General features: G+C 45.5%; 1 protein-coding gene and 1 long non-coding RNA gene across 10 annotated transcripts in view; one reads left to right on the top strand and one right to left on the bottom strand.

Moving 5' to 3' along the window:
* Positions 1–339: 339 nt before the first annotated feature.
* Positions 340–24365, bottom strand: part of LOC6730420 (protein split ends) — a 44508-nt gene continuing 20482 nt past the window's right edge. For 2 of the 8 annotated variants that reach the window (XM_039291158.2, XM_039291165.1), the window contains exons 2-12: positions 18394–19715; positions 17353–18324; positions 16626–17288; positions 16465–16571; positions 4054–16165; positions 3886–3992; positions 3645–3725; positions 3312–3507; positions 2939–3238; positions 2553–2872; positions 340–2461 (exon numbers count right to left, since the gene is read on the bottom strand). In XM_039291158.2, the coding sequence (XP_039147092.1) occupies positions 2174–2461; positions 2553–2872; positions 2939–3238; positions 3312–3507; positions 3645–3725; positions 3886–3992; positions 4054–16165; positions 16465–16571; positions 16626–17288; positions 17353–18324; positions 18394–19715 (16468 nt within the window). In that variant the 3' untranslated portion in view covers positions 340–2173. Of the gene's footprint in view, positions 2462–2552; positions 2873–2938; positions 3239–3311; positions 3508–3644; positions 3726–3885; positions 3993–4053; positions 16166–16464; positions 17289–17352; positions 18325–18393; positions 19716–20053; positions 20245–20562; positions 20681–24365 lie in introns of those variants that run through there. The other 6 variants (XM_039291156.2, XM_039291163.1, XM_039291161.1 and 3 more) reach the window with 5 other exon arrangements.
* Positions 21346–23326, top strand: LOC120284249. 2 transcript variants are annotated; one of them, XR_005543471.2, is made up of 4 exons: positions 21346–21819; positions 21929–22215; positions 22267–22491; positions 22561–23326. It is a non-coding gene; the product is annotated as an uncharacterized LOC120284249 (long non-coding RNA). The 2 variants fall into 2 exon arrangements; XR_005543470.2 differs by having other exon boundaries at positions 21358–22215; positions 22561–23323.

Here is a 24365-nt window from a genome sequence, read left to right as displayed (position 1 = left end):
ATAAGGTTCTCACAGGATATAGGAAATATGTCGAGGGGAGAATAATAAACGAGTTAATTTTTTTTGCTAATTCTGATTTGGACATGTGCTCCCGAAATCAACCAATTCCACACTGCTTAAGATTGATCAAAATAATCTCCAAAACAACACCCAAAACGAATGCATAGGTATAGAATTTATTTAATTACAGTTATAACATTAACATCTATATATATATATATGTATATATATAATGTATATATGTATGTATAAGTTGTATTTCGCTATGGGGTTCGATTTGGATTGACGGCCCGAGAAACCTATAGAATCTGGGATCGGAGAAAATAAAAACAAACCAAGTGTATGAAATAAGTGTAATTTAATCGTTTTCTTCAATGTAACTTAGGAAATAACTAAAAAGTCTCTTAAATCATACAACTTATACATTAACATTTGTTTAACAGCGCTTCCTATGCTTCTTCTTGAAAACGTGTTCCTTTTATTTTCTGAATTATTCACTTTTAAACTTCTTTTGTTTATCTGTTTCTGGGTGACCATTTATAGATCTGATCTCTCGTGTTCTTGTATCGTTAATTATGTTATATAATGTACAGATTTCTTTTTAGTTTAGTTTTAAAACATACAACTAAATACACGCTAAACACTAATTAAACTGTATTTACATTTTTTACTTGTTAGAGCCTAAATAATTTAAATATGTTACAGATGTATTTTTTTATTTTTTGTTTTTTTTTTCACTCGTGTGTTTTGCTTTTTATATTATTCCGGTTACATAATTTACAAGTCGTGTAAAAACTTACGTTTAAGTTTAGGGAGTGTTCAGAGAGGGTAGCATATAGATTTTTGCATTATTTTGTGAGTGGTATGTTTACGTGTTGGTTTTTTGTGGGGTGTCAGAATTATGGTATAAACATAATGGAGGATCCTGAAACTACCCAACATTGTACAAAGTTTCGCTCACAAAAACTAAAAAGTGGGAAATGGGAGATCGGAACACCTACATTTAGATTTAGACCAGGGCGTTGTAGTTAGGTTTGTGGCAGTGGTGAAAGTGTTAAAAAATGTAAATAAAAAACAAAAATTTGTCGTCTTTTGCAAACAAAAGACCTACATCGTCAAATCGAAAAACTATCGGATCTTTTACTAGAATAGAACTCTGGTGCAGAGTGAAATAAACACGAAGTGAAACGTGTCGGAGCTTTAAAATAATGAGCTTAACTTATTAATTATAATTAAATACGCGTCTAGATAAATAATCGTAGTATAATGTATGGGTGTGTATGTTATCGTAGGAAAAGCCTCTGGGCGCATCTTTAAACCTAATTGTGCTTAACAGCGTGGGCGAAAGTCCGGACTCATCTAAAGTTCTTTGGGTCTATGCTAGGCCCCGTATACTAGTTTTATATGCAGGCATTCCATAGAGCCAAGGAACCGATCTGTCAAAAAATGGTCTGTTGTTCAAAGGCGGAAACTTTGTATAACGTGGTGTAGTTACGTTTCTATCGAATTAGTCGAAAGTTATTCACCAATAAAAACTTAATCGTGTTAGGATTAGGATCGAATATTAATATTATGTACGGGTAGTAGTATGCATAGTACAGTAAACAGTTAATATGTTGTAAGCTTTCTGTAACATTTGTTTCAATTCAATTTGTATGTGTAGGGTTTTGTGTTTGTTTCCTTTTTTTTAAATAAGCAAAAATAAAACATTATTTCTTGAGATCAAACTTAACGATACTTTGCAAGCTTTTTCTTAAAGGTTTTTAATTACGGAGAGTTATATAATTAATTTAGACAAATATTTTGCTTTCAAAGTGTCGGAATTTAAAGGGTTTTCTTTCGTTTTGTTTGAGTCTCTTGCGGATCTCTTTACACTTTTATGTGATCTTGGCCTCAATGTACTTTTGCATTCTTGCATTTATTTATTCAAACTTTAGTTTGCATGTTTCAGCTTGTTTACGTTTTTTTTGTTTTGTTTCGTTTTCTTTTGCTTTTTTTAAACTTTTGCTTGTTTAATCGCTATTTAAAATTACTTAAAATACTAGAAGAGCGTAACATGTTTTTGTTGGTTTCTTTATCTGGTTCCTCTCATGTTGTTGTATAAGCCAGTGAAGTTTAACATCTGGGTATATATTATCGTTCCAAGTCCGTGGGTTTGGTATTTATCAGTGGTTTAGACAGTGGCGATGACAATCAGGAGGTGTGCCAGCTCGGCTACGCGATTCTTAAGATCCGGAGCGGCGCGCTCTAGGTTTTCATTAGCAAAATCGCATGACGGAAATATGTGTACCACGTAGGCCGCTTGCTCACTTCCTGGAATGGGTATGTTCACGATGCCGGCTGCCATTTTCTGTTGCAAATAGGTAATGAAACCGGTCTGGAGGTTCCTTGAATGCTGTAGTACATCGGCGTGATCTCTTCCGCATGGCAAAGCCAACAGCATGCAATGTTCCTTGTCAACCTGGGTGTTTTAAGTAAATGATATTAGTAATGTTCACACCTTTAAATCCATACATAATGTAAAGAAACATGGTTTGTTTGTATATACATACCTGCATCTTCTTGGCTACTCCCTCCAGTTGTGTCTGCTCTAGTCGCATTCTTTGCGCAATCCTCAGCAACGGTGTATTAGTCTCTACCAAACTGGGAAGCGACGCTCTTGCCACATTAGGGTTTCCGTGCACAAAGTGCATTTGGACAGCGGCCTGATCTGTTTTAAGGGCCAGTAAGCCCTGCCACATTACCGGATATCGCTGCAGCAGAGTAACCAGCGAATCACCTGGGGGCGGTGCCATCGCTGGTGGTGCTTGCTGGGCGGCCAATTCCATGCCTGCAGGCAAAGCAGGTGGCAGATGTTCCTGCTGTTGTTTAACTGCGATTGTAAAGTCATTCGTTAGATATACTTTGTTACATTGGTTTGCGATCAGTAAATACTTACCGACAGCTGCAATCATAGACATGCGGTCCATCTCATCCAACTGCATATCCATTCCCTTGCCTGGATGATGGTGGCTTCCTGGCTGCACGCTCCCATCACGACCGATAAACGGACTTCCAGAGGAAACTGCAGGCATTTGTTGGGGCACCACCACACTAATGGTTGCAGTTGGGCGATGGGCCGGCGGTGGTTCCAGTTGTAAGGCACCACTCTCGTACAAGCCCCTTGATGCAATCTCGCTGAAATGGGCCGGAGGAATGCGGGTATTGTGTACGTAAACCTGAGCCATTTGGGGAGAGTCTGGAAGAAATAATGGGTTACAGGTTATTATGAGAATTAAGGAGTCAATAGGCTTAAAACTGTAAGAACGTACCAGCTGCAGTGCGATCCTGAGGACTCTGCAAACTGTGTGGAACTGCGATGGTCCTTGGAGGTCCACTACCGGGGCGTCGTAACTCTAGCGGCGGACTGCTGCCCATCTTGTCATCGTAGTCGCCACCTCGCATTAAATGATGCTGGTAGAGCATAAAATCCCTGGATGCAGTCACTCCTCGATACGTAGAATCGTTCTGAAAAAAAAACGAGTGGCAGAAAATTTTTTTGTAAGTAAATGTTTTAATTGAAGTACCCGAATTAATATGACTACACGAAGAAGTTAATTTGGTTACGCTACATGAAAGCTCCGCAAGTAAAACTTGTGTATTACCGGTGTTATGGGCGAAGCCTGCTGATGAGCTGGAGGCGGACTCTGGGTTCGCCGTCCACTGACATAAGCACCCAGGTCATGCTGAATCCAAAGTTAGCAATTCGATTGTAAAATAATTTAATGGTTAGTAAAGAACTCAATTTTAATTTTAAAGGTTAGCCATAATTAAGTTTAAATAAAGATAAATTTTAAAGACATATGTAGCTCGCTTAAATTAAAAGTATTATTCGTTGTTACTTACCAGACTGGCGTCAAAAGGCGGTACTCCAGAAATGCCGGGTGGTAAAACTAATGGAGATACTCTCGGCTGGCTCTGCGGGCTTATGTTTGGGATGGCTGTGCGTATACCTGTAAAGATTTTAAAGTTAGCTATGGCCGTAAGGAACAATATGGGTATTCTGCAACTTACCAGCTACTGGTACCACTGAATTGACCTGCTGCTGAGCTGATTTCAAGACTGCAGCTGATACCGGTGGTGGACTGCCCACACTTCCTGGAATAATCTGTCCAGACTGCAGTCCGTGCAGTACGGGATTTGGCTTTCCAGGCGGCGGTGAAGGGTTCAGTTGATGCTGCTGAGGCTGCAGATGTGCTGGTAGTTTCTGCTGCAGTAGCATGCCAGGATGATTAGGCATAATTATTCCATGAGGAGGCATTTGTACCTGAGCTCCCTTTTGCTGATTGTTTTGCTTATACAAATGCTGTTGTTGCTGCTGCTGAACGGCTGGCAAAGTTGGTGTCAAAACAGTGGGTGCATAGCTATAGTTCGGCTTAGTCAACTGCAGGTGAGGGCCTGTTGATGAAGTTGGTGGAAGCTGCTGTTGTTGCGGCTGAGGCACCACCGACGCCTTTGAGCTGACCACATGCAATATTTGCGGCGGGGCTGCTGATGCCGCTTGCTTGATCACCACCGTTTGCGGCTGCTGCTGCTGTGGACTTATAGCAGATCCTGGCCCCAATTGTTGCTGCTGGCTAGGAATTCTTGGAGAGTGCGGAGAGTGTGCTGCTGGTGGCGGCACGTTGACCTGAAGATGTTGTTGCTGCTGCAGATGACGTGCAATGATCTGGGGCTGTACTAGTTGTTGATTTCCTGCAGTATCCGTGAGCAACATGTGACCGGAATGCGGTGCGTGCTGTGGTGGTTGACCTACTGCTTGCTTTGTGGGCGTCAATTGCTGCTGGATATTCTTTTCTCTATTCAGGACGTGAGCTTTAAGTGGTTGAGGTGGCCTAACAGTGCTATGCTGCGCATGCTGCAGCACAGTGGGCAGGGGATTCTGCTGTAGGATGATGGGTTGTTTTGGTTGAGCCACAATTTGCGGTTGTTGCTGCTGAATAACCTGCGAGGCGTTTCCTTTCACCAGAACACTTACAGGTTTGTTCAACAAAGCGGCTGCCGAGGTCTCAAGTTGTACCGATTTTCCTAAGGCTGTAATAGGATTTGGAAGTCCAGACGGAATCAGAGTAGTATTTATCTGTAAATTAGCTTGTTGTTGTGGTGGTTGCTGCGGATGTTGCTGCTGCTGCTGCTGTAGCTGCGGGGTAGGACCTGCTTGACCGTCTTCATTGCTGCTGTTGGCAGGTGCAGCAGCGGTAGCTGCTGGAAGATTACCCTCTTTGCCCTGGGGCATTCCAGCGGTGATGACTCCAGTAACGGGATCAACTAGAGCCTTGCTGACCGCATCCGCAACCCCACCGGTTATCTTTTGAGTAGCAGGAGCCGCTGTCTGATGCATCGGAAGCCCCCCGCTCGGAATGGATGAGTTGATGGCCTGGTAAGATTCTATCTCTGCTGCCGCAATGGCTTTTTTCTTGGGATGTTGAGGCATTGTAGGTTTGACGGGGACCATGGCTGGCACAGGAACGGTAACCGGGACAGCTACACTAACAGGCGCTGGTGTAGAAATTGGTGCCACAACTGATACCGGTTCCACTTCTTTAGCATCTAATTGGGGCACATGCGACTCCACACCAGCTCCTTCTGGTGGTGCCAAATGACTGGCGCCAACAGTTGCATTAGACGCAGTAACTTCTTCAATCAAGTTTGCTGTTTGTTCACCGATTGTTTTTCTGTCCTTGGAACGCCTTGGACGACCCACTGCATTAATGATCTGTACCGCATCCGTCTTTTTGGCTTGAGCATTCCTGCCAGAACGTCGTGGTGGAGTTTGTGCACCTTTCGGCAAATGTGGTCCTGTTCCAGTTGGCGTGTTGGTATTTCGCACCACATCTTCAATTATATCGTCTACTGTGCTGCGATCCTCCTTTTCTTGTAGACGGCGAGATTTGCGTGTGTTACAAGACTCGGAGTTGTCTCCTCCGATTGGATCAATATTTGATGAAACCTCCGACTGCTGCTGTTGTTGCTGCTGAATTGTTTGCTCCATTTCACTAATATTCTTAATCGAGGGTTGCGTTTTATTAATGGTAAGGATAAGTCGTGGTCGTTGGTCCTCAGCAATGGGGGCAACAGATGAGATTGTCTTGGGCTTGTGCTCTTCACCACCGTCTTCATGGAACTCGTAGATATCCTGACCAGTTCCTACTTGACTTGCGACTTGGTTTTGTTCTTGAGCCTGAGTCAGGGCTTGATTCCTTGCCTTTTTCTCTGCAGCTGTCAACACAGAGCTGGTAGGAATAGGAGTTGGCAGTGGAGTCGAAGATGTAGCCGACGTCACCATTTCCAATCCCTTTCGCTGAATATCGAGCTGCTGCTGCTGAAGTTGCTGTTGCTGTAGTAGTAGATTTCTTGGAGGACGTCCTTTCCTGCCTCTGGTTACAGGAGCTGTTACAGGTTTTCTTAGCCTGGTTTGAACCCCATTGTCACCCGGTTGCACTACCAATGAATCCACTCCAGGCGGCGCAGCTGTTACCGAGTTAAGGGGGAATCCTCCCACTTTCTTCGCTCCTCTTGGCTGGCGTCCTCTCTTAGCACTGCCTCCCCTTCCTGGAGGTCTCCCAACAGTGGGTATAGGTGGCTTTGCAGGCGGCAACTGCCTGGTCTCAGTTTCGTCCTCTGTATCATGATCGTTTGAGCTGTTCACACTGATAGAAGTAGTTGGAAGAGCAGTCTCTTGGGCCATAGAATGATTCCCAGGCTGCGTATTCGGAATAGGAGCCGGTCCAATTGCCTGCATTTCCGCTGTTCGCTTTCCATCCTTACTAGCCAATGGAGTGTCTAATTTCTTAATGACACTGTCTATATTTACCTCCTTAGCTGACCAGTAATCGCTGTCAACTTCCTTTGAGTCCTGTTCGATCAACTCATCTTGCTTGGGCTGCGAAATCTTAATTAGATTCTCCTCCGTTAAAAGAGAGGCAGCCGTATTCGCCGATAGTACCGCCAAACCTGTTGTAGGAGTGGGTGTGCGAATCACCGAAACACTTTCCGATGTTTTCAGGGCTGACATAGGTTGTGTTGGTTCTACTTGACCAGGTGGAGTGCTATCCTTCCCCTGGTTTTGAGGATAGTGTATGGCATTACCTTGGGCTTGTGGTGGTGGAACTTGATTTTGTGCAACAATATGTTGTTGGACAATTAATTTCGGTGTATTTTGTATCACATTGAGAGGCGTTTGAAGGGGAAGATTTGCTCCTGGCGACGACAGCTGCTTCTGATGTGGATGACCAGACGACGATTGCTGGTGTGGCAATTGTTGCTGTTGGTTTGGCTGCGAATGAGATCCAACTCGTGTTAACATGGCGGGAGGCTGGGCGCCCTGATTAACAGAAACCAAAGTATTGGGTTTGCAAGGTGAACTGTGGGGCAATTGTTGAGGATGTTGCTGCTGAGGCACACTTCGCGCTGGAAGCTGGGAATTATGTTGTTGAGATGCAAAAATCGACGGAGGACCTCCCAAATGGCCGACTCCTTGAGGCGACTTTTGCTGTTGCTGGGGTCCATGAATTTGCTGCAGCTTTTGTATTTGCTGCAGTTGCTGTTGCTGAGCCTGATGCTGTTGGTTCAACTGCTGCTGCGATTGATGTTGCTGTTGGGATAGGTGTTGTTGTGCCTGATTTTGTTGCTGGACCTGCTGTTGCTGTTGGGATTGGTGTTGCTGAATCTGTTGATTAAACTGCTGCTGAGCTTGATGTTGTTTCTGAGTCGGATGTTGTTGGGCATGAAGTTGTTGATTCAAATGTTGCTGGTTGTGATGTTGCTGCTGCTGCGCTTGTTGGTGCTGCTGAGCTTGATGTTGCTGATGCATTTGGTGTTGCGGGGCTGATGTTAATTGTTGCGACTGACCGTGAAGTTGTTGCTGCTGCATGTGTTGCTGTCGTTGTATCATTTGCTGATGCATAAACTGCTGCATGTGCTGCTGGTGCTGATGTGTAGTCATCTTGGCTATCACCTGTGGCTGCTGCAGATTCTGATGGGCATTGACATGCACGTTCTTATGCGGCGGAAGGCTGCCCAAGGGAGGCGAGCTAGCCACCTGCGATTGGGTTGCCTGTTGTGGCTGTACGGTAACCACTTTACTTATGATCGTCGGATGATGTGGAACCTGTATCGGTGTCATCTTTTGTAGCGGAATAGTCATTAATTGTGGTGTCGCCTGCACCTCAGGCACAGATTTCGGCGAGGCTTGCTGTGGTACCTGCTGGTTTCTGGGTTGGTAACTGTTTACTTTGCTGGTGGTAGGCGAATTACTGCTGGACAACACTCGAGTCGTGGGACTTGCCAATGGACTAATGTTGCTACTTTGAGGGCTGGTTATTAGCGCATGTTGCTGCTGTGTCTGCTGAACCTGTTGCTGGGGTGATGGTTGGCTTACCATAGGACGCCCAACAGGACTCAGTTGACCCACCAGCCGACTTTGGGCTACACCACGACCTGGTGAATGAAGCGGACTGTGTGGGGATGGGGCCCGAATGCCAACCATATAAGTTCCAGATTGTTGAGGATGATGTGACTGAGGAGACAACACCATTTGGGGGACCACAAAGTGAGGTGTTTGTTCTGGTATAGATATCGTTGGCGGTTGCATTATCAAGGATTGCGTCCGCATTGCTGGCTGAGGTGTAATCGGACCCTGCTTGGGAGTTGAAGCCTGCGGCATGGCATTCTGACTTGCAGTTGGACTTCCAAAGGATATGGATGCAGACGCTGAAGCTGTGGTAGATGCGGTGCTCGTGTTAGAACAACTGCTCATCACGTTGGACAGATCCAGGTTGATCACGGAATTTGCATTTATGCCGCTACCCGTTGAGTGCGGTGCAGGCAGGACGGTCTGCACAGGTTGCACCAAAGGCTGTTGGAGTTTACTGATAGTTGGTGGTTCAATCTTAACAGGAGAAGAGGATAGGCCTGCGGGTACTGTTTTTGGCGTATCCAAAAATGGCAACTTAGTGATCACAGAAGGTTGCGGTGTGGACTCCTTGCTGTGCTTCGGCTGAGACTCTACGTTAGGTACGTCTACATGTGCGGTTTCTCTGGGAGTAGGACTGTTATTGCTAATTGATTTCTCCGGCGACGATGAGCTCTGCACAGTTTCATCAATCTTGAGACTAGGCCCACTACTATCCGCTTCGTCTGGGTTCTCTTCGGTGTCCGTATCAATCTGCAGATCCCTTTCTGACTGCGGAGTATCAGCCTTAATGTCCATCATATCTTCGTGCTTTAAACTTTGCACCGCCTTGTTGAGTTCTTCCGGATCCAACACCTCAACGACAGGTTCTGATTCAATTTCTCCCTCAGGATCGGGGTCTGGTTCAGCCTCTCTTTCGGGTTCCATTTCTGGTTCCTCCAGAATGGACGCAGGCTCTCCGGCTGTTTCAATCGCTTTTGCAGCTAAAGCTGCCTCTTCATCCGGTTCTGCTATGACTAAAGTTGGTGTTTCCATTTCATTTACAGAGCTCATTTCATCCATGCCATCGAGGGAGTAGTCCGTCGTAGAGGAAGTGCCAAAACTTTCCCCCAACAGTGCGGATACGGCACTCTCAGTCTCCTCCTGAGAGATAGTCACGCGGGACTTGCTTTCCTCTAACTTATCCAACGGTTTAGTCGCACGTGGAGGGGATGCTACCGGAATTTTTGGCTCATCTAGTAAAGATGTTGAATTAAATTCTGCTGAAATGGATTGCACGGCCGATTCACTAATCCTATCGTCAAGCTGACCATCGAAACCGGGAATGAAGCTTTCCTTCTTCTTGCATTGAGCAGAAGCACTGGTAGGCGAATTATCTAATCCGGGGACTGCAGCCCCTGCTGCACTGACTCCCGCTGCTGTCGAAGATGTAGGAGTGGTAGCCAAAGCAGAAGAGGAACTCACTGTACCACTGCTTACAGGTGTTTCTGCAGACTGAGTGGATAGCATGGAACTGTTGGCTATGGTTGGAGTTTTGGGTATCGGACTAATTAGGCGGGGTTTTTCACGCGAGGGAGTGAGACCATCGTTTCCACGACTCGAGGGCGTTGTAGGTTTCGCTTTTGGGGTGTGCAACGCATCATCGTCATCGTCGCCTATAAGACATGGTAAACTAGGAGAAGGCTTACAGACGGGTGGCGAAGAGATATGCTTGGCGTCCAATTGCAGGTCTGCATGCTTGCTAGCAGCTTGAACGTTGACAGTAAGCTTTCCAGGAGTAGGAGGTGCGGATGAAGTGGGAGTCACATTTGGCAGGGATTCCCTTCGCTGTTGTTGCAACAACTTTTCTTGCTTTTCCTCCCTAGACCGCTTCTTCTTTTTCTTCTTGTCTTTACTTTTATGCTGGTCCTGCTGCTCCGATTTGACACCCTGTTTAGTCATCTCCACTGAGTTGTTGTCTTCGTTATCAGAGAATCGGAATACATCTGCCATATCCGATCTATATGTGGCGGCCGTTGAAGGAGTGGCTTCTTCTGAAATCGGCTTGGTATCAAAGTCATTCATTAGTTGAGCCTCTAGAGCCCTCCCTGCTTCATCCATATCCACGCTGTTATCATCATCCACCTTAGTTTCAACTTTGGAAGATTTCTGGTGAATTTGATTTTGCTGTTCTCGTTGAGATTTTTCGCGTCTCTTTTTCTCGCGCTTCTCTCTCCGGTGTCTTTCCCTATCAGCATGAGAAGATGAGCTGCTGCCTCCCGAGAGGCGACTTCTTTCCAGCTGCTGTTGCTGCTCAGGCTCATGTACAGGTAATTGTATATGTGCTTCCTCATTTTTGCTGTTAGATGTGGAAGGTTCTTGTTTGTACGTTTGCAAAGCAGCTGAGACAATTGGACCAGTAGTAGACACGGAACTAGGTATAATGTCTTTATTAGTTTCCGCTTGCTCGGGAAACTGCGATTCTTCTTCATCGGAAATAATGCCAAAAATAAACTCCATTTTATCCTCTCCTCTTTTTGAAGTTTGGGCCGTCAAAGGCGCTGACGTTGGAGTGGCAGGCAAAGAAGGTGAGCTAGAAGGATGGGCTCCACCTGAGTTGTATGTTTTGGTAGTGGAGGAACTATCCATGCTCTTCGATTTCTTTGACTTTTTTAGTCGATGCCGCTCTTCTTTCGTTAATTTTTCGGAACTTGTATCATTGGTGGTAGGCGAATTGGGAACAGTGGATTCCGTCATATTCCTAAGCTTCTCACGTTTCTTCTCCTTCCTTTCCTTGTGCTTTCTTCTTTCGCCGGCTGAAATCTCTAACGGCAGGGAAGCACACTCAGTTTTTAGATCATCAAAATTATCGAACTTCGTCTTGCACTCGGAGGATGAATGGACATCAAATATGGAGGGTGTTAACGGGGTCATCACCAAAGGAGTTTGAGTTGCCGAAGTATCCGCTGTGGAAGAGGATTTTAAACGTCGCTTGCTCTTCTTATGTTTTTTGCGAGTTTCTGGAGAGTACTCTTTAAGCTTTCCAGTATAGGTGTATGCAGAAGAATTATAGAAATCTCCAAGCTCTGTCTTTATTTCACGTTCCGTCTTCAGTTTCCTCTCCTCTATTGAGGAATTTGAATCATGTCGAGACTTGAACTTCTGTTCCTCGTCGGAAAGCTGTTCCCGCTTGATTTCCTGAGCAGGATCTGTAGGATGCTCTTGCTTAATAGTCAAATCAGGAGCCGGCTGGGATTGAGACTCAGAATCAGATGCAATCCTGGTGGAGTTGGAGTTTCTTTTTCCAAAATGACTATGCTTCATCACATTTCTTCTTATTTCATCTTCGGAGCTGTCATCACCATCGCAAAGTCTTCTTAAATTCTGTTGCATCTGACGTACTCGGTTAGCATCAGCTAGGGTGCTTGCTTCTTGTTGATGCTGATCTCCGTGCTCTGCATCCGAATCGGAGGAAATTCGCCGTTGGTGGGTCTCCTCATCGTCATCATCATCGCTGCTAGACAGTCCAGGATAACGACCATGGAAACTGCTACTACCACTATTTCGATGTTGTCGATCCTCGAATTCAGTGTCCGAGTCTCCATCATAGCTAGTAGAGCGCTTCTTTTTGGCGCGAGATTGCTTTAGCTGCGAGAACTTCGCCTTAATCTTTTTTTCCTCCGCCTGGCGTTGCATATTCTTGCAGCTCCTGGCTTTTACTTTGTCGTACATAGATACATTTGGACAATCATCCGGGATATCGAAAATGGAGTGCTTCTTGGAGGCATCATCTGTGTCGTCAGAGTCTGCGGAGCTCAACATCATCAGTTTGGCGCGAAGTGATTTAGATGAAGAATGATGCCCTTCATCAGATCCCCGTGATGACTTCCGCTCCACACTCCTCCTGTGGTGTTGATGATGGAGTTTTCCGCTCGAAGTATTAGTAGCTGCTGAGCTGAGCTCTCCAGCAGACCCACTGCCCGCAGCAGAGATTCTCCTGTGAGGATTATGCTGCTGTGGTGTATGCTCTTCATCTGTATTCGTGGATTCTGCCACCGAATGCCGCTTTTTTTCCCGATGGTGATGATGATCTCGCTTACTCTTATGTCTAGAAGATGAACTATTCGCATGACTACTAAAGTGCTCCCTCTCCTTTTCTCTTTTGGGTTGATGAGACTGTTGCTCCTCCTCACTTGTGTTTAAGTTGTGCTTGGTTTGGGAAATGGGATCTACCACCACTTCAATGGAGGAGTTGGTTTCTATTGAGCTGGCACTGCCCTTTTGATGATGTTTATCTCGACGATGGTGATGTTTTGAGGACGAGGCGGAACTTCCTCCACAACCGTGGGGCCTTGAAATGTGTGAACTACTATTTTTATCTTCTTTGAAACTACTGCTTTTGTGTTCCTTGGAGTCCCGGCGATCATTTAATCTTTGATTACTGCTGTGAACTGAGATGTTCTGAGAGTTCTCTATTCTTATGCGCTTTACGTAATCCTCATGATGAATTTGATGACTCGATCCGCCGCATGCTCCACCACCTCCAGTACTGTGATTGCTTTCCTGCGAGCTAAGTCGTCGCTTATGCAGGCGCACTGGGGAATTTCTAGACAACTTTCTCGAGCGATCCTTTGGGGTGTTGTCTGAAGGAGTTGATGGGGATGCACCAGGAGTTCCTTGAGCAAGGGTGTCCATGGCATTTTCCTTGTTGTGCTGACAGTCGCTTGCGGTGAGACTACTAGTCTCGCCAGCAATATCCATTTTGCTTTTTTGGTATGAAGATAGCTCACGCATCCTTCCCCCACGACCTTCTTGCTCGACATCCATAGCTCGGCGAGATTGTTCCTTCTCTCGATGCTCTCTTTCGCGTTGATCCTTTTCGCGGTGAAGTTCCTTTTCCCTTTGCTCCTTCTCACGGATTTCCTTTTCCCTCAAGTCTTTATCACGCAGCTCCTTCTCCCTGTTGTCTCTCTCTCTTTGTTCTTTTTCGCGCAGATCTTTTTCGCGGATTTCCTTTTCTTTTTGTTCCTTATCACGCTGCTCCTTTTCTCTAAGCTCTCGCTCTTCTCTTTCCTTTTTTTCACGATCCTCTTGGGCCTTCTTCTCCCGTTCTCTTTCTTTTTCCTCTTCTTTAGCTTTTCGGTCTTCTTTTTCTCTTTCCTCTTGCTGAGCCTTACGCTCCCTTTCCTCCCGTTCAACCTGCTTACGGAGATCCTTCTCTCGCTTTTCTTTTTCCTGACGCTCCTTCTTCTCTCTCTCGTGGCGCTGGTTCTTTTCAGCTTTGTCCGCCGTATCATCGGCCTCGCTGGAGTCGTCTTCAATGCGGGGAGTAGCTGACTTAGAGGACTGGGAGGTAGACGAGTTCTTTCGCTTGTCAAAGGACGATGCATTTTTGTCAGACTTCTTGATTTTCTTGTCGCTTTCCGATCTATTGTTGTGCTTGCTGTGCAATTTTTCGTGTGTGCTGCTGATCTTTTTAGAGCTGGAACTCGAGGATTGGGATGTGGAGGTGCCACTTTTTTTTGTATGCTCTTCCTCAACAAAGGTCGGCTGTTGCGGCTTTTGTACGTGAATCGCTGCTGAGGCTAAGGAACTGTTACCGTTGGACGTTGATGATGAAATAGATGCAGATGTATCCACAGAAGCTGTTGCTGATTCCAAGGAAAAGTTAGTTGTGGCGCCTACGTTTGTACTACCTGGCACTGAAGCAGATTTCTGAAGCTGAACTCTCGCCTGCGAAGACTGAGGACCATCTGGCACGCTTAAGCTCTTCGTTAGATTATTTCCAGAGCTCTGGCCAGTTAATCTAGATTGTTTTCCCATTTCTGGAAGAGGTGGAGGAGCAGGCTGTACAGCTGGAGGAGGCGCAGCGGTGTTCGGCAAAGGCGGGTGACTGGGAAACGGATACTGCAATCCTTTTGTGGGTCCCGAGTTCGCAGCTGGTGAGGATGAGGAGGCAGCAGTTCCCCCACTTAGTGCTGCACTTGCGGTTCCTGGTGCTGCAGGTTTGGTAAGTTGTCCCAGGCTTGCGGTGGTAACTCCTCCCACCGAAGGCGAGGGTGATGGGCTGTTGTAGGGCGACATCGAAGCTTGAGGAGAGTTCATGGGTGATAAACTACTTAGTCTTTGAAGCAATCCCGCAGATTTGCTACCTGTCGAGTTACCCAATCCACCACTGCAGTTTCCAATAATTGGAGTAGTCTTGGTCGCCGCGAGATTAGGCAAAGCAGGTGAGGTGTTTCCACTACATGGCCCTCCAGGATGTCGGGACACATTAGCGACCAGTGAAGATCCAGCAACGATATTGGAACTCGATCCCAATGCGAAATCAGAGCTGGATGGGTCGTACCATTGGTTTTTATTTAGCCGTTGAAAATCGTCATCAAAAACGCTTTTCTTGGCTAGCACAGATTTGACAATGTCCGAGGGCTGCAGCTCATCAATATCCAAAAACTTGTGCCGTGAATTGCTCGTTGAACTGGATACTGTTCCACTGGAACTGTTGCTATTTCCGGATGCCGAGCTTGTCTGATGAGAATTTAGACCAGTACTCAAATTCATGTGCATAGAGAGTTGCCATGAAGGCGTGGCACTCGAGGGCGTATGACCGGAAATATGTTCTCTACTGCTTCCCCCAGACCATCGTTCATAGTTTTCCTCAAAGTTGCGCAGTCTTTCATCCAGTGAAGGACTCCCTCCGGCATTTTGGCCAGGTACATCCGAATCGCTGGAGTTGGAACTCAGTGATCGTGGACGTGCTGGACTAGCCATCAAGCAAGTGTTAGAAGATGAGGATCCGTGCAATTGCTGCGACTGTTGTTGGTGATTATGTTGTTGGTTTTGGTGGTGTGAAGAGGAACGCCAATATCGAGAGGATGGGCTGGGCAGGAATGTGGATCCAGAACAGGAGCCCATTCCCTGACTGGCGTTAAGACTAGAGTTGTTAAGGGAGCATGCCGAGGAGGAAGCAGCTCCTACGCCCCCCAACCCTCCGGAAGATCCTCCTCCCAGTTGCTGCTGCAGATAGCTATTTCCTGCTCCTCCTCCTCCACTGCTTCTGGACTGTTGTTGTTGGAAGAAAAGTACTCCAAACTTTGGAAGGGGGAGCCACATCACATCCCTGTTTCTTTCCCGAACTCTTTCTCTGGGCGGAGGCAATCGACGTGGCTCTGTGGGCAGAACTTCAGGTCGCTCATCACACAGCGGCGTACCAGGGCGAGATCCATCCGCACTTTCGCCACCGCTGGCCTCGTGTGAGTGATGGGAATGTAGTTGATGTCCCCTGCCTCTGGAGACATGATGATGATAGTCATCCGCCGGAGTTAAACTACTTAACCCACCCAAACCAGATCCACTAGAACTATTAGTGGTTGAGGATGAGCTGGGTTGTTGCATAGTAGTGGTCACTCGCCTTCTCTTTGCTGCCGCCGAGGCATTCATCATGTGCTGTTGATCCATGCTGCTGGCTCCCACGATTCCGTGCCGGAAAGCCGAGGAACTAGAGAGCGCTGACAAAGCTCCCACATCGATGGACGGGCGACGGCAACTAAGCATCAGGGATTGGGGAGCCGAGGGCAGGTGGCCAGGGAACTTAATGCTTGGTGAACCACTTGGGGTCTCGGATACCCTTCGAATCTCGCTTTTGCGGTTTAGGGGATCGTGTATCACATCACAGTTGGACAGTAAAAGAGGGCTTGGTTTATTGATGCTGCTGTGCTCGCCAGTGGACTCCACCTAAATTAAAACGATATTACCAATAAGAAGTTGTTTTTGTTTTTTGAAAACTGTTCCGGTTATAATGCTTTAGCATACAAAAAATAACAAAGAAAGCTTGATTTGGCAAATCCAAGTTTAGGTACATTACCCTTGCAGTAATTATTTAGAACGTATGCACCGAAAATAATAACACTTTATGAATAAACTTTCTAGTTACTTTAGATTATATTCAACATATTTTTTCTTGTAAACTAACTCGAAAGCATATCCATTTAAAACGTGGAACAAGCGGTGTATTTGTTAAAACATTTACTTACCCCGCTAGCATTGGAATGATGGTGGTGATGATGGTAATCCATTTTGATGCGCTTTCGGGGACTGACCACGCCTTCATCACCACTGGACGGGCATTCCTCAACTTGTTCTGCCAATTGGAAACGTTGATTGTGCACTGGGTGCAAGTCTTTAGGTGTCTTACCGCAACGTCTCCTGCTGAGAATGCTGCCTCCGGATCCAGTAAACCCTTCAGCTCCACCCGTAATTTGATTGTTGTTTAACGTTCCATCAATGGATTCTCCGACTGCTGCTGTAGGTCCAGCAAAACAATTTACAGCGGTACCTTGTCGAGCGGTAATTGGAGAATCGCAGCGGACATCTTCAAACTGCGTGGAATTTCCTGCACCTCCAGAATTCTCCTCGGAGCTACGAAACCGGAGGCGACCCACTTCATTGAAGTCACAGTCGACGGTTTGACGCGCGTTACGAACCATTCGATGTCTTTGGGCCAGAGCGGCCGGAGACATAGGCAATGAACTTGAAGAGGAGCTAACCCCTGGGGGCATGGATGTGCTCGCTGGTACTGTTCCGGAGGAGTTGACATTAGAGCTGACTATAGCGGACGCCAAGCTGGGAGCTGGCATCGCACTGCAGGCATTAGTACCAATGTTTGAAATGATGATGCTGGTGCTTTGGTTAATTAAATTGCTCGCGCTGGAGATTCCACTGCTTCCTCCTCCTGGCGTGTTGATGGGAGAGCAGTCATCGTTAGAGTTGTTTTGATGGCGGCTAAAGGAAGATGCACGAGATCGAGATTGCAGGGAAGAGGCGCTTGACTCATAGCGACTAAAGCGCGAGTTAGAACCTAGATGAGTATATTATTGCATTAATGAGAAAGTTTTTGTATTTAATAAAATATATATATTTACCCGAACTTTGTTGTTGCTGTTTCTCTTGTTTATCGTAAAATGCGTCCTGGCACTCTCTAGATGCGAAATCCACTTGAAGCTTTCTTCCCCGTAAGATCGTTCCACGCATATCCTTTACCGCGGCTTGGGCGTTTTGTACTTGGTCATACAAAACCAAAGCTAACTGCTTGCTTCTGTCGATGCTCACTTTAGTAACTGTACCAAACCGTGTAAACTGCGACTGAAGAAACGACTCGGGGACTTTTTCGCCAACACCATCGATCCAGACGCAATTGGTGGGCATGGATTTTCCAAAGCCCAACTTTATCCGGTTGCTGCCCAAGTGCTCACCGTCCATTTTGCGCATTGCCTTTACCACCGAGACAATGTCTGAATACTGACAGAAGGCATAGGCATTCAGGCCCTGCTTCTTGATATCGATCTCAATAATCTCGCCAAATGCCTCAAAATGACCACGCAGTTCGCTGGCTGTAATGTCCTTCTCAAGGTTCCCGATAAAGAGTGTCCTTGTCGACTTGGGATGATACTCATCCAGCTCGGCTTCGTAGGGTCGAAACTCGTTGTCCTCGACATCATAACCCTGGTACGGTTCGACTTCAATTTTGCAGCCGAAGAAGTGTTTGTCATGAGAGACCTCCAACGCTTTTTCAACGTCATCCGGCTTCTTAAAGCAAACCAAAGCATAGCGTTCAGAATTTTGTCCCACAACCTTAACCCACGTAACCTTGCCGTGCTTTTTGTACTCATGAAATAGACCATCCTTGAGGGATGTGTCCGAGGAACGGGCGGGCAGGTTGCGGACTCGTATTGCCAGCGGCCGGTTGTCTTCGGAATGCACGACGGGATTGGCCGTCAGACAGGAGGATCCGCTGGAACTAGAGCTACTGCTTGAAGATGAACTAGACCCACATCCCCCTCCGACGCCTGCACTGCTGACGGTGCCAGCTGTGCCACTGGGATTTGAAGAGTTGCCTGCGGGAGTAAAACAAAGACATTTAATACGACATATCTCTAATATAATTTTGTATGATCGTAACTTACTGGTTACTGCGACAGAATTAACGGTGCGACTGCTGCGCCCCTCTGCCATCGCACAATTGCCCGAAGACTGGACGGGACTGGACGCGTGCGAGTGGGATGAGGAGTGCGATGAGGAGGAGGAGCTGTGCGAACTGCTGTAGCTACTCGGTGAGCGCGAGTGCGAGCGACTGGAGGAGGTGGTGCTGCGTCCGTGCAGGTTGTGTCGTGTCCGGATCGGATGCGTTGGCACCCCATTGTCCACGGCGCCGGCCAAAACAGCGGCCACATTTAGAATGTCACCGCTGGCTGTACCGGAATTGGAACAAACTCCCGCTTCTGCTCCCGATCCTAACCCCATCGATCCTGCTGCTCCAGAAGCTATCGTGGGCATTGTTGGAGTCGCCGTGGTTATTGTATTATTTAAACTATTACTACTAAAACTATTGTTTGTGATTGTACTTGTCGTAGTCAAAGGAGTAGCTCCTCCAGCCCTTCCTGGTGATTCCGAACCAGAGCGTTCTCCTCCGCTTCCCGCTGCTCCTGCCCCCTTAAGTAGCTTATTGAGTTTGCTGCTGTGCAGAAGCATATTTCGTGAGGTGGCGGTGTTCAGTGAGTCATCCGCAGCACTTCCCGCATAGGCCACGCTTCGGTGCACGGCCGTGGTCTGCGATTGCGACTGAATCTGTGGCTGTCCTTGAGCGGTGGAGGGACAAGATCCGGCTCCTACCACTGGACTGCTGGTGTAGTGCGGGTGTTGAGGATTCTGAAGATGCGGATGCTGGTGCGGATGATGGTTGATCGGTGAGCTGCTCATTGTGAAGCCCACGGCTGCTGAGGCGCCGGCATTGCCACTGCCACCAGAACTTTTCAATTGGGCCGTCGTTGCAGCAGTGGCGGCTTCGTACCATGACTGTGGTGGAGCCACCCGCGCGCTCTGATGGTTCTGGTGGATATTCTGGGTGCTGCTGCGGTCGCCTAGCGCCTGCGGTACTCCCCCAGGACCTGAGCCTACCAAACCTCCAGTCCCAGTTCCAGTTGCTCCCGATCCCGATCCTCCAGCTGTGCAGGCTGCTGTCGTCGTCGTCGTGTTGCTGCTGTTGATGCCGCCGCCTTGAACGCTGGCAGAACCATTCCTGTACGGCCGATCTCGGTTGCGTGATCTCTCGGAAGACCCTCCTGCCGCCGTAGCGAAGACTGACGCGGAGGCGCTCACGGACGAGGGACTGGAGTTTGAATTTGCCAAGGAAGTTGAGTTGTTCGCTTGATACTGAGTGACTAAACGGCTGGTGGTGCGGTCGTAATAATTCCGTTCGAAGCTGTTTGTCGGTGGTTCCTCTGTAGACCTAAAATAGTGTAGAACAATACATCAAACTTCAGAAACAGATATAAATGATAAAAAAAAAAGATATAAATGTATGTATTTGTTATAGCGTCTAAATAAAGGGCAAAAATATGTTTTAATTTAAGCATAATTAATTTAGCTTTTTCTGCTTTGTCTTTATATATGTTTGTACCACTTTTTTTTATTATCTATGTAAAAACATATACGCATATACATATAGTACATGCATATGTATATATTGAATTAGGGTTGCCACCACTTTGTTTTGCTTTTTTTAACTACGTATGTATGGTCATCGCATTACCAATGTTCATGATGCTTGCCAAAATAGTAACCCACCTTCTCATATTATTTATCGGTTCTCGTTGGGAAAATCGTTGTCGTTGTAAGCATTGCTACATAGGTAATCCCGGTTTAATTTATCAGCCCCAGAACCGGGCGCCCCAATATTTAGTGCTAACATCGGGAAACAGTAATGTACCAAATCTATCGTTTTTTGTTTGCTTATCCGCTCCGGATTTCTTCGTACTATTGATAAATCGGCACTAAGAAAATTTTCACTTGGTCAAATAAATAAACGGGCGCCAATTAAACTGACGTGCGGCTTAATCCGCCAAGTTCTTCCTTTATTTGTCTGCGTCTGTTTACGCGGCTACACATACAAACAAATATCTCACACACTGATGCGTTTGCACACACGAAAACTGCTACGAAGAAGTACAAACACAGAAGCAAAAAAGCCGGGAGAGCCACGTTTTTCTTTGCTGCTATATTTAATAGCCAACCGGTTTTTAGTGTTAAATATTTTATTATTCCGTCACTCTTACACGGTTTAAGGCTTTCCTTACGTTATTTGTTCTTGCGATTTGCTCTTCATTTAATAAACAGTTCGTCCCCTCAGCTCATTTCGCTCACTGACTACCGATTTCATTTTGTGCCGATATTCGTGTTTAGTGCTGCCAGACTGTCTGATACTACCGTAACGTAAGCAACTCTGACGTAAAGTAACCATACGTAACGTGTACCGTGTAAAAAGCGTGTCAATTTTCTTAATTTACATTTATCCAGAGCCATTTTTTTTATTTTCTATTTTTAAATTCGGAAGATTCGGAAGAGACCAGGTAAAAATTTACAGTTTTACCTGAAGTTACGAGTAACAATGACATTCAATTCAAGACTCAAAAACCAACCCCCATATAAATTAAGGCGCAGAAGGCTCAATTTTTTCCATAAAAGGGACAATGGGGTTCAGTTGTACATCGTTTTCAGGCTCACCATATCCTAAAAGATTAAGATCCCTACTAAAAATAACATAGTGCTAAATAGCAGCCGTATCTTAATTAGTACTAGGTTTGGCTCTTACAAAAGATGTGATGTTTTTCGTATCTATAGGAAACTCAAGATTTTATTAGCTTTCCAGAGCGCCTAGTTTAATATATATAGTACTTTTCAAAAAATATATTTATATTTGAAAGTTAAATTACAGAGAAAATACTTCAATAACACAGTAATATTCTTCAGACTATTCTTGAAGGTATTACCACGACTTACTTATGATACAATTTTTGTATAATTACGATGGTTATGCGACTATTATTAATATTCAACAAGGATTTAATATTGTCATGAACGTTTTGACTTATATAGGAGAATTTTTTTGGGAAAGACCAGATAGCTTTATAATCGTAATCCTAATTCACCCAGGCTACGTTATACAATGAACAAGCTGATGAATTGAAGCCATCTTAGTAAGAATGATCCCTCAAGCCCTCAGAAGCTGCTGGAATGAATATTTTTTAAAGCCGCATTAGGCGCTTTAAGGGGCAGCACTTAGAATATGGCCAAACGCATCATGCAGCAAGAAGAAACTGTTTACCGCATATACATATGTACTGAGTATATGCACAGGGATGGTGGTGGAGGAGCTGAATGCAGCAGTTTCCAGCCCTCTGCTCAGGTCACAGAAGTTGGCGAGCAGCGCCAGAGGCAGAGAATTCGACTGCAGCAGGAGAACGTGCCAGACAAAGTGGCTGTGGTGCACATAGCTCGGGGCCTAAGTCAGGCGGGTGGCACTGAAGTGCGGTACAGTCTTTCATAAATTTATGGTAAATTCTTATACGAGTATGAAGTAACTTATATTTTGAGATTTCTTGAAGGATGTTCCAAAAAGATATTAACCCTACGAAAATGTTCATGTGCTTAACGAAAACGCAGTTAGGAGGCGAAACAGGGGTTAAGATGAGTAGAGGAGAATGATTGTCCGGCATGCGCAGTTGAGGCCATCGGAAAAATCAATTCAGCTAAAAGAGCGCCCGGTTCACGGAATTGCAGGGCCACACCAACCAAAACAACGCCACCGAGAACAACAACATCGCCAGTAATAACAACATTACTGCGCAACATTTGTTGCGCCCAGGAGAAAACGGGAGGGGGGAGGCTTGCGGCCAGTCGAAGAAGCGCCGTCGCCCAAAACCACCCATTGAACAACAACAACCTCGAAGGTAGGTGGACATTTTTGGGCGTCTGTAAATTGCATTACTGCATGCTTGCAGCGCTACTGTGGATGCGGGAGCGCTTATGTAATACATGACCAAGAGATGACTGCGCAGTAAATGGCTGAATAGTCGGTGAAGAGAAGCAAACCTAAATAGCGGTGGTTTTAGGTTTAGGTTTTATAAGAATTTTGATGCTTCAAACGAAACGTTCAAATACAAAGCAAACAGCTGAAGACTATGTTATAATTTACATGAATCCTCTATGTCAAAAGCCCAGCGATGGTAAGCTATTAAGAAACGAATCAGCATTAAAACGGCTCTCACAAATACATTTATTGTGTTTATTTTTAGCACAATTGGTTGGTTGAATCGTCAGCGCACAGTCTCCCAGTCATTGTCCTGGCAAAAGTTTCTCACTGAACGTCCTTGTTTGAGGTTATTTATGTGTATATTTGGCTTCCCTAGCACATAACAGAAGGGGAGGCTAAAAAGAAGCCCCGTATGTACTTAGCCTGCAGGGTTTCCCGCATTCCCTACGCATTCACACTACCGTGTTCATAGACTTGAAATTTCTGTTACCCTTTTTAAGTCTTATTTTCAATCATAGCCGGACGACGTTGCCCTCCCATTTCCCAACTGACTGCAGTCAAAGTAATTCGAACGGGAGAACATTCACTACACGCGTCTCCCTCAGGGCGTGAAATTTATCAACATCACGGAATTGGCAGTAGGAGTAGGAAGGTCGGAAAGAAGAAGTTACAGCAGCATGGTTGGATAGAGTGCACCCCTGTAGCATGCAAAAGTTGAAGGGCACGGGAATGACAAGACGCAGGACGGTATCACGGCATTCTGCTAAAGGAATTAGATAAACATATTAGAACAATTTCTCATTCTAAAGCATTAAGAATATAAAATATTTCGTATCCCACATAGAATTAAGAAATGTTAGATTTAGAAAATAGCCGTTCTTTTTGCCAAGATTATTTCATGAAATGTTAATGTTCAAAAAAAAAAAACCAACATTAAAACTAGAGAGAATACTGGCAAATAAATTTTGGGCGTTTTGTAGGTGTAAGGAGGGGCGTGGCCAAAGTGTTTCTGGTATACCGATAGAATTTGGCAAGACAAACAAGACATCAAAAACAAGAAGAAAAATCAAAACATATTTGGGCGGTAGAGTGGGCGTGGCACACATTTTTCGATAGAAATTTACAAAACTAAGAATATGAAAATATGAAATATATGAAATAACTAAAATATGAAAAAACATTTTGCAAAAGTGTGGGCATGGCAATTTGGAGCGGTTGTGGGCGTATCAACAAACTTGCGCTTCGTCTATCTCTAGATTCTGAATGCTTAATCTAAGCCTTCTAGCTTTTATAGTTGCTAAGATCTCGACGTTCATACGGACAGACGGACGCAGGATTATACAAATATACTTTATATGGTCCGAAACGTTTCCTTCTGCCTGTCACATACTTTTCAACGAATCTATTATAGCCTTTTACTTTACGAGTAAAGGGTGTAATAACCATTATTGTTTTTAAAGCATGTTAGCTTTGATTTATCTGAATAGCACAGTAGACCTACCATATTTTAAACTAACTTCGGAATTAAGAAAACGGCATATCCTATGAATCTATTAATCTTGTTTTTCTCCAACAAATTAAATTATTAATTATTCCAGCTAGCGACCTCAATTAAAGTAGTAACATGCATGTGAATTGGTGTGGTGTATGCGACAAGCTCAGAGGGCAAAGTGGAATAAAAGTTGAAGTAAAGAAAGGCAAGGATGTTCTGAAAAAATTCGCCGCTCTGCTTACCCAAGCCAAAGTGACGCAACCGGAAGCGGCAAAAAAAATGGGTGGCAAAATGGTAGGGGTTACATATAACAACAACAAGCAGGGCTAGGAGCACAGATTAACTTCCCTCCCAGGCCGGTTGAAACCATTGAATGAAACTTATGCAAGGCGAATGCCTAAGCTGGGAGAGAAAGCCAGGGGAAATCCGAAAAAGGGCAGAGAATTTACCGTCGTATTGCGCCTGCGCTCTCTGAATTCCAGTACATAATCTGGACAGAAAATGCCACAGACTACGTTACATACTTGGTACATATGCATATATATAAAAGGCCAGGACATTGGTTATCTCTCATA

Source organism: Drosophila simulans, chromosome 2L, assembly GCF_016746395.2.
Source record: "Drosophila simulans strain w501 chromosome 2L, Prin_Dsim_3.1, whole genome shotgun sequence".
Lineage (NCBI taxonomy): Eukaryota > Metazoa > Arthropoda > Insecta > Diptera > Drosophilidae > Drosophila > Drosophila simulans.
Note: the sequence above shows the minus strand (reverse complement) of the source record. Positions and strands in the feature narration are given on the sequence as shown.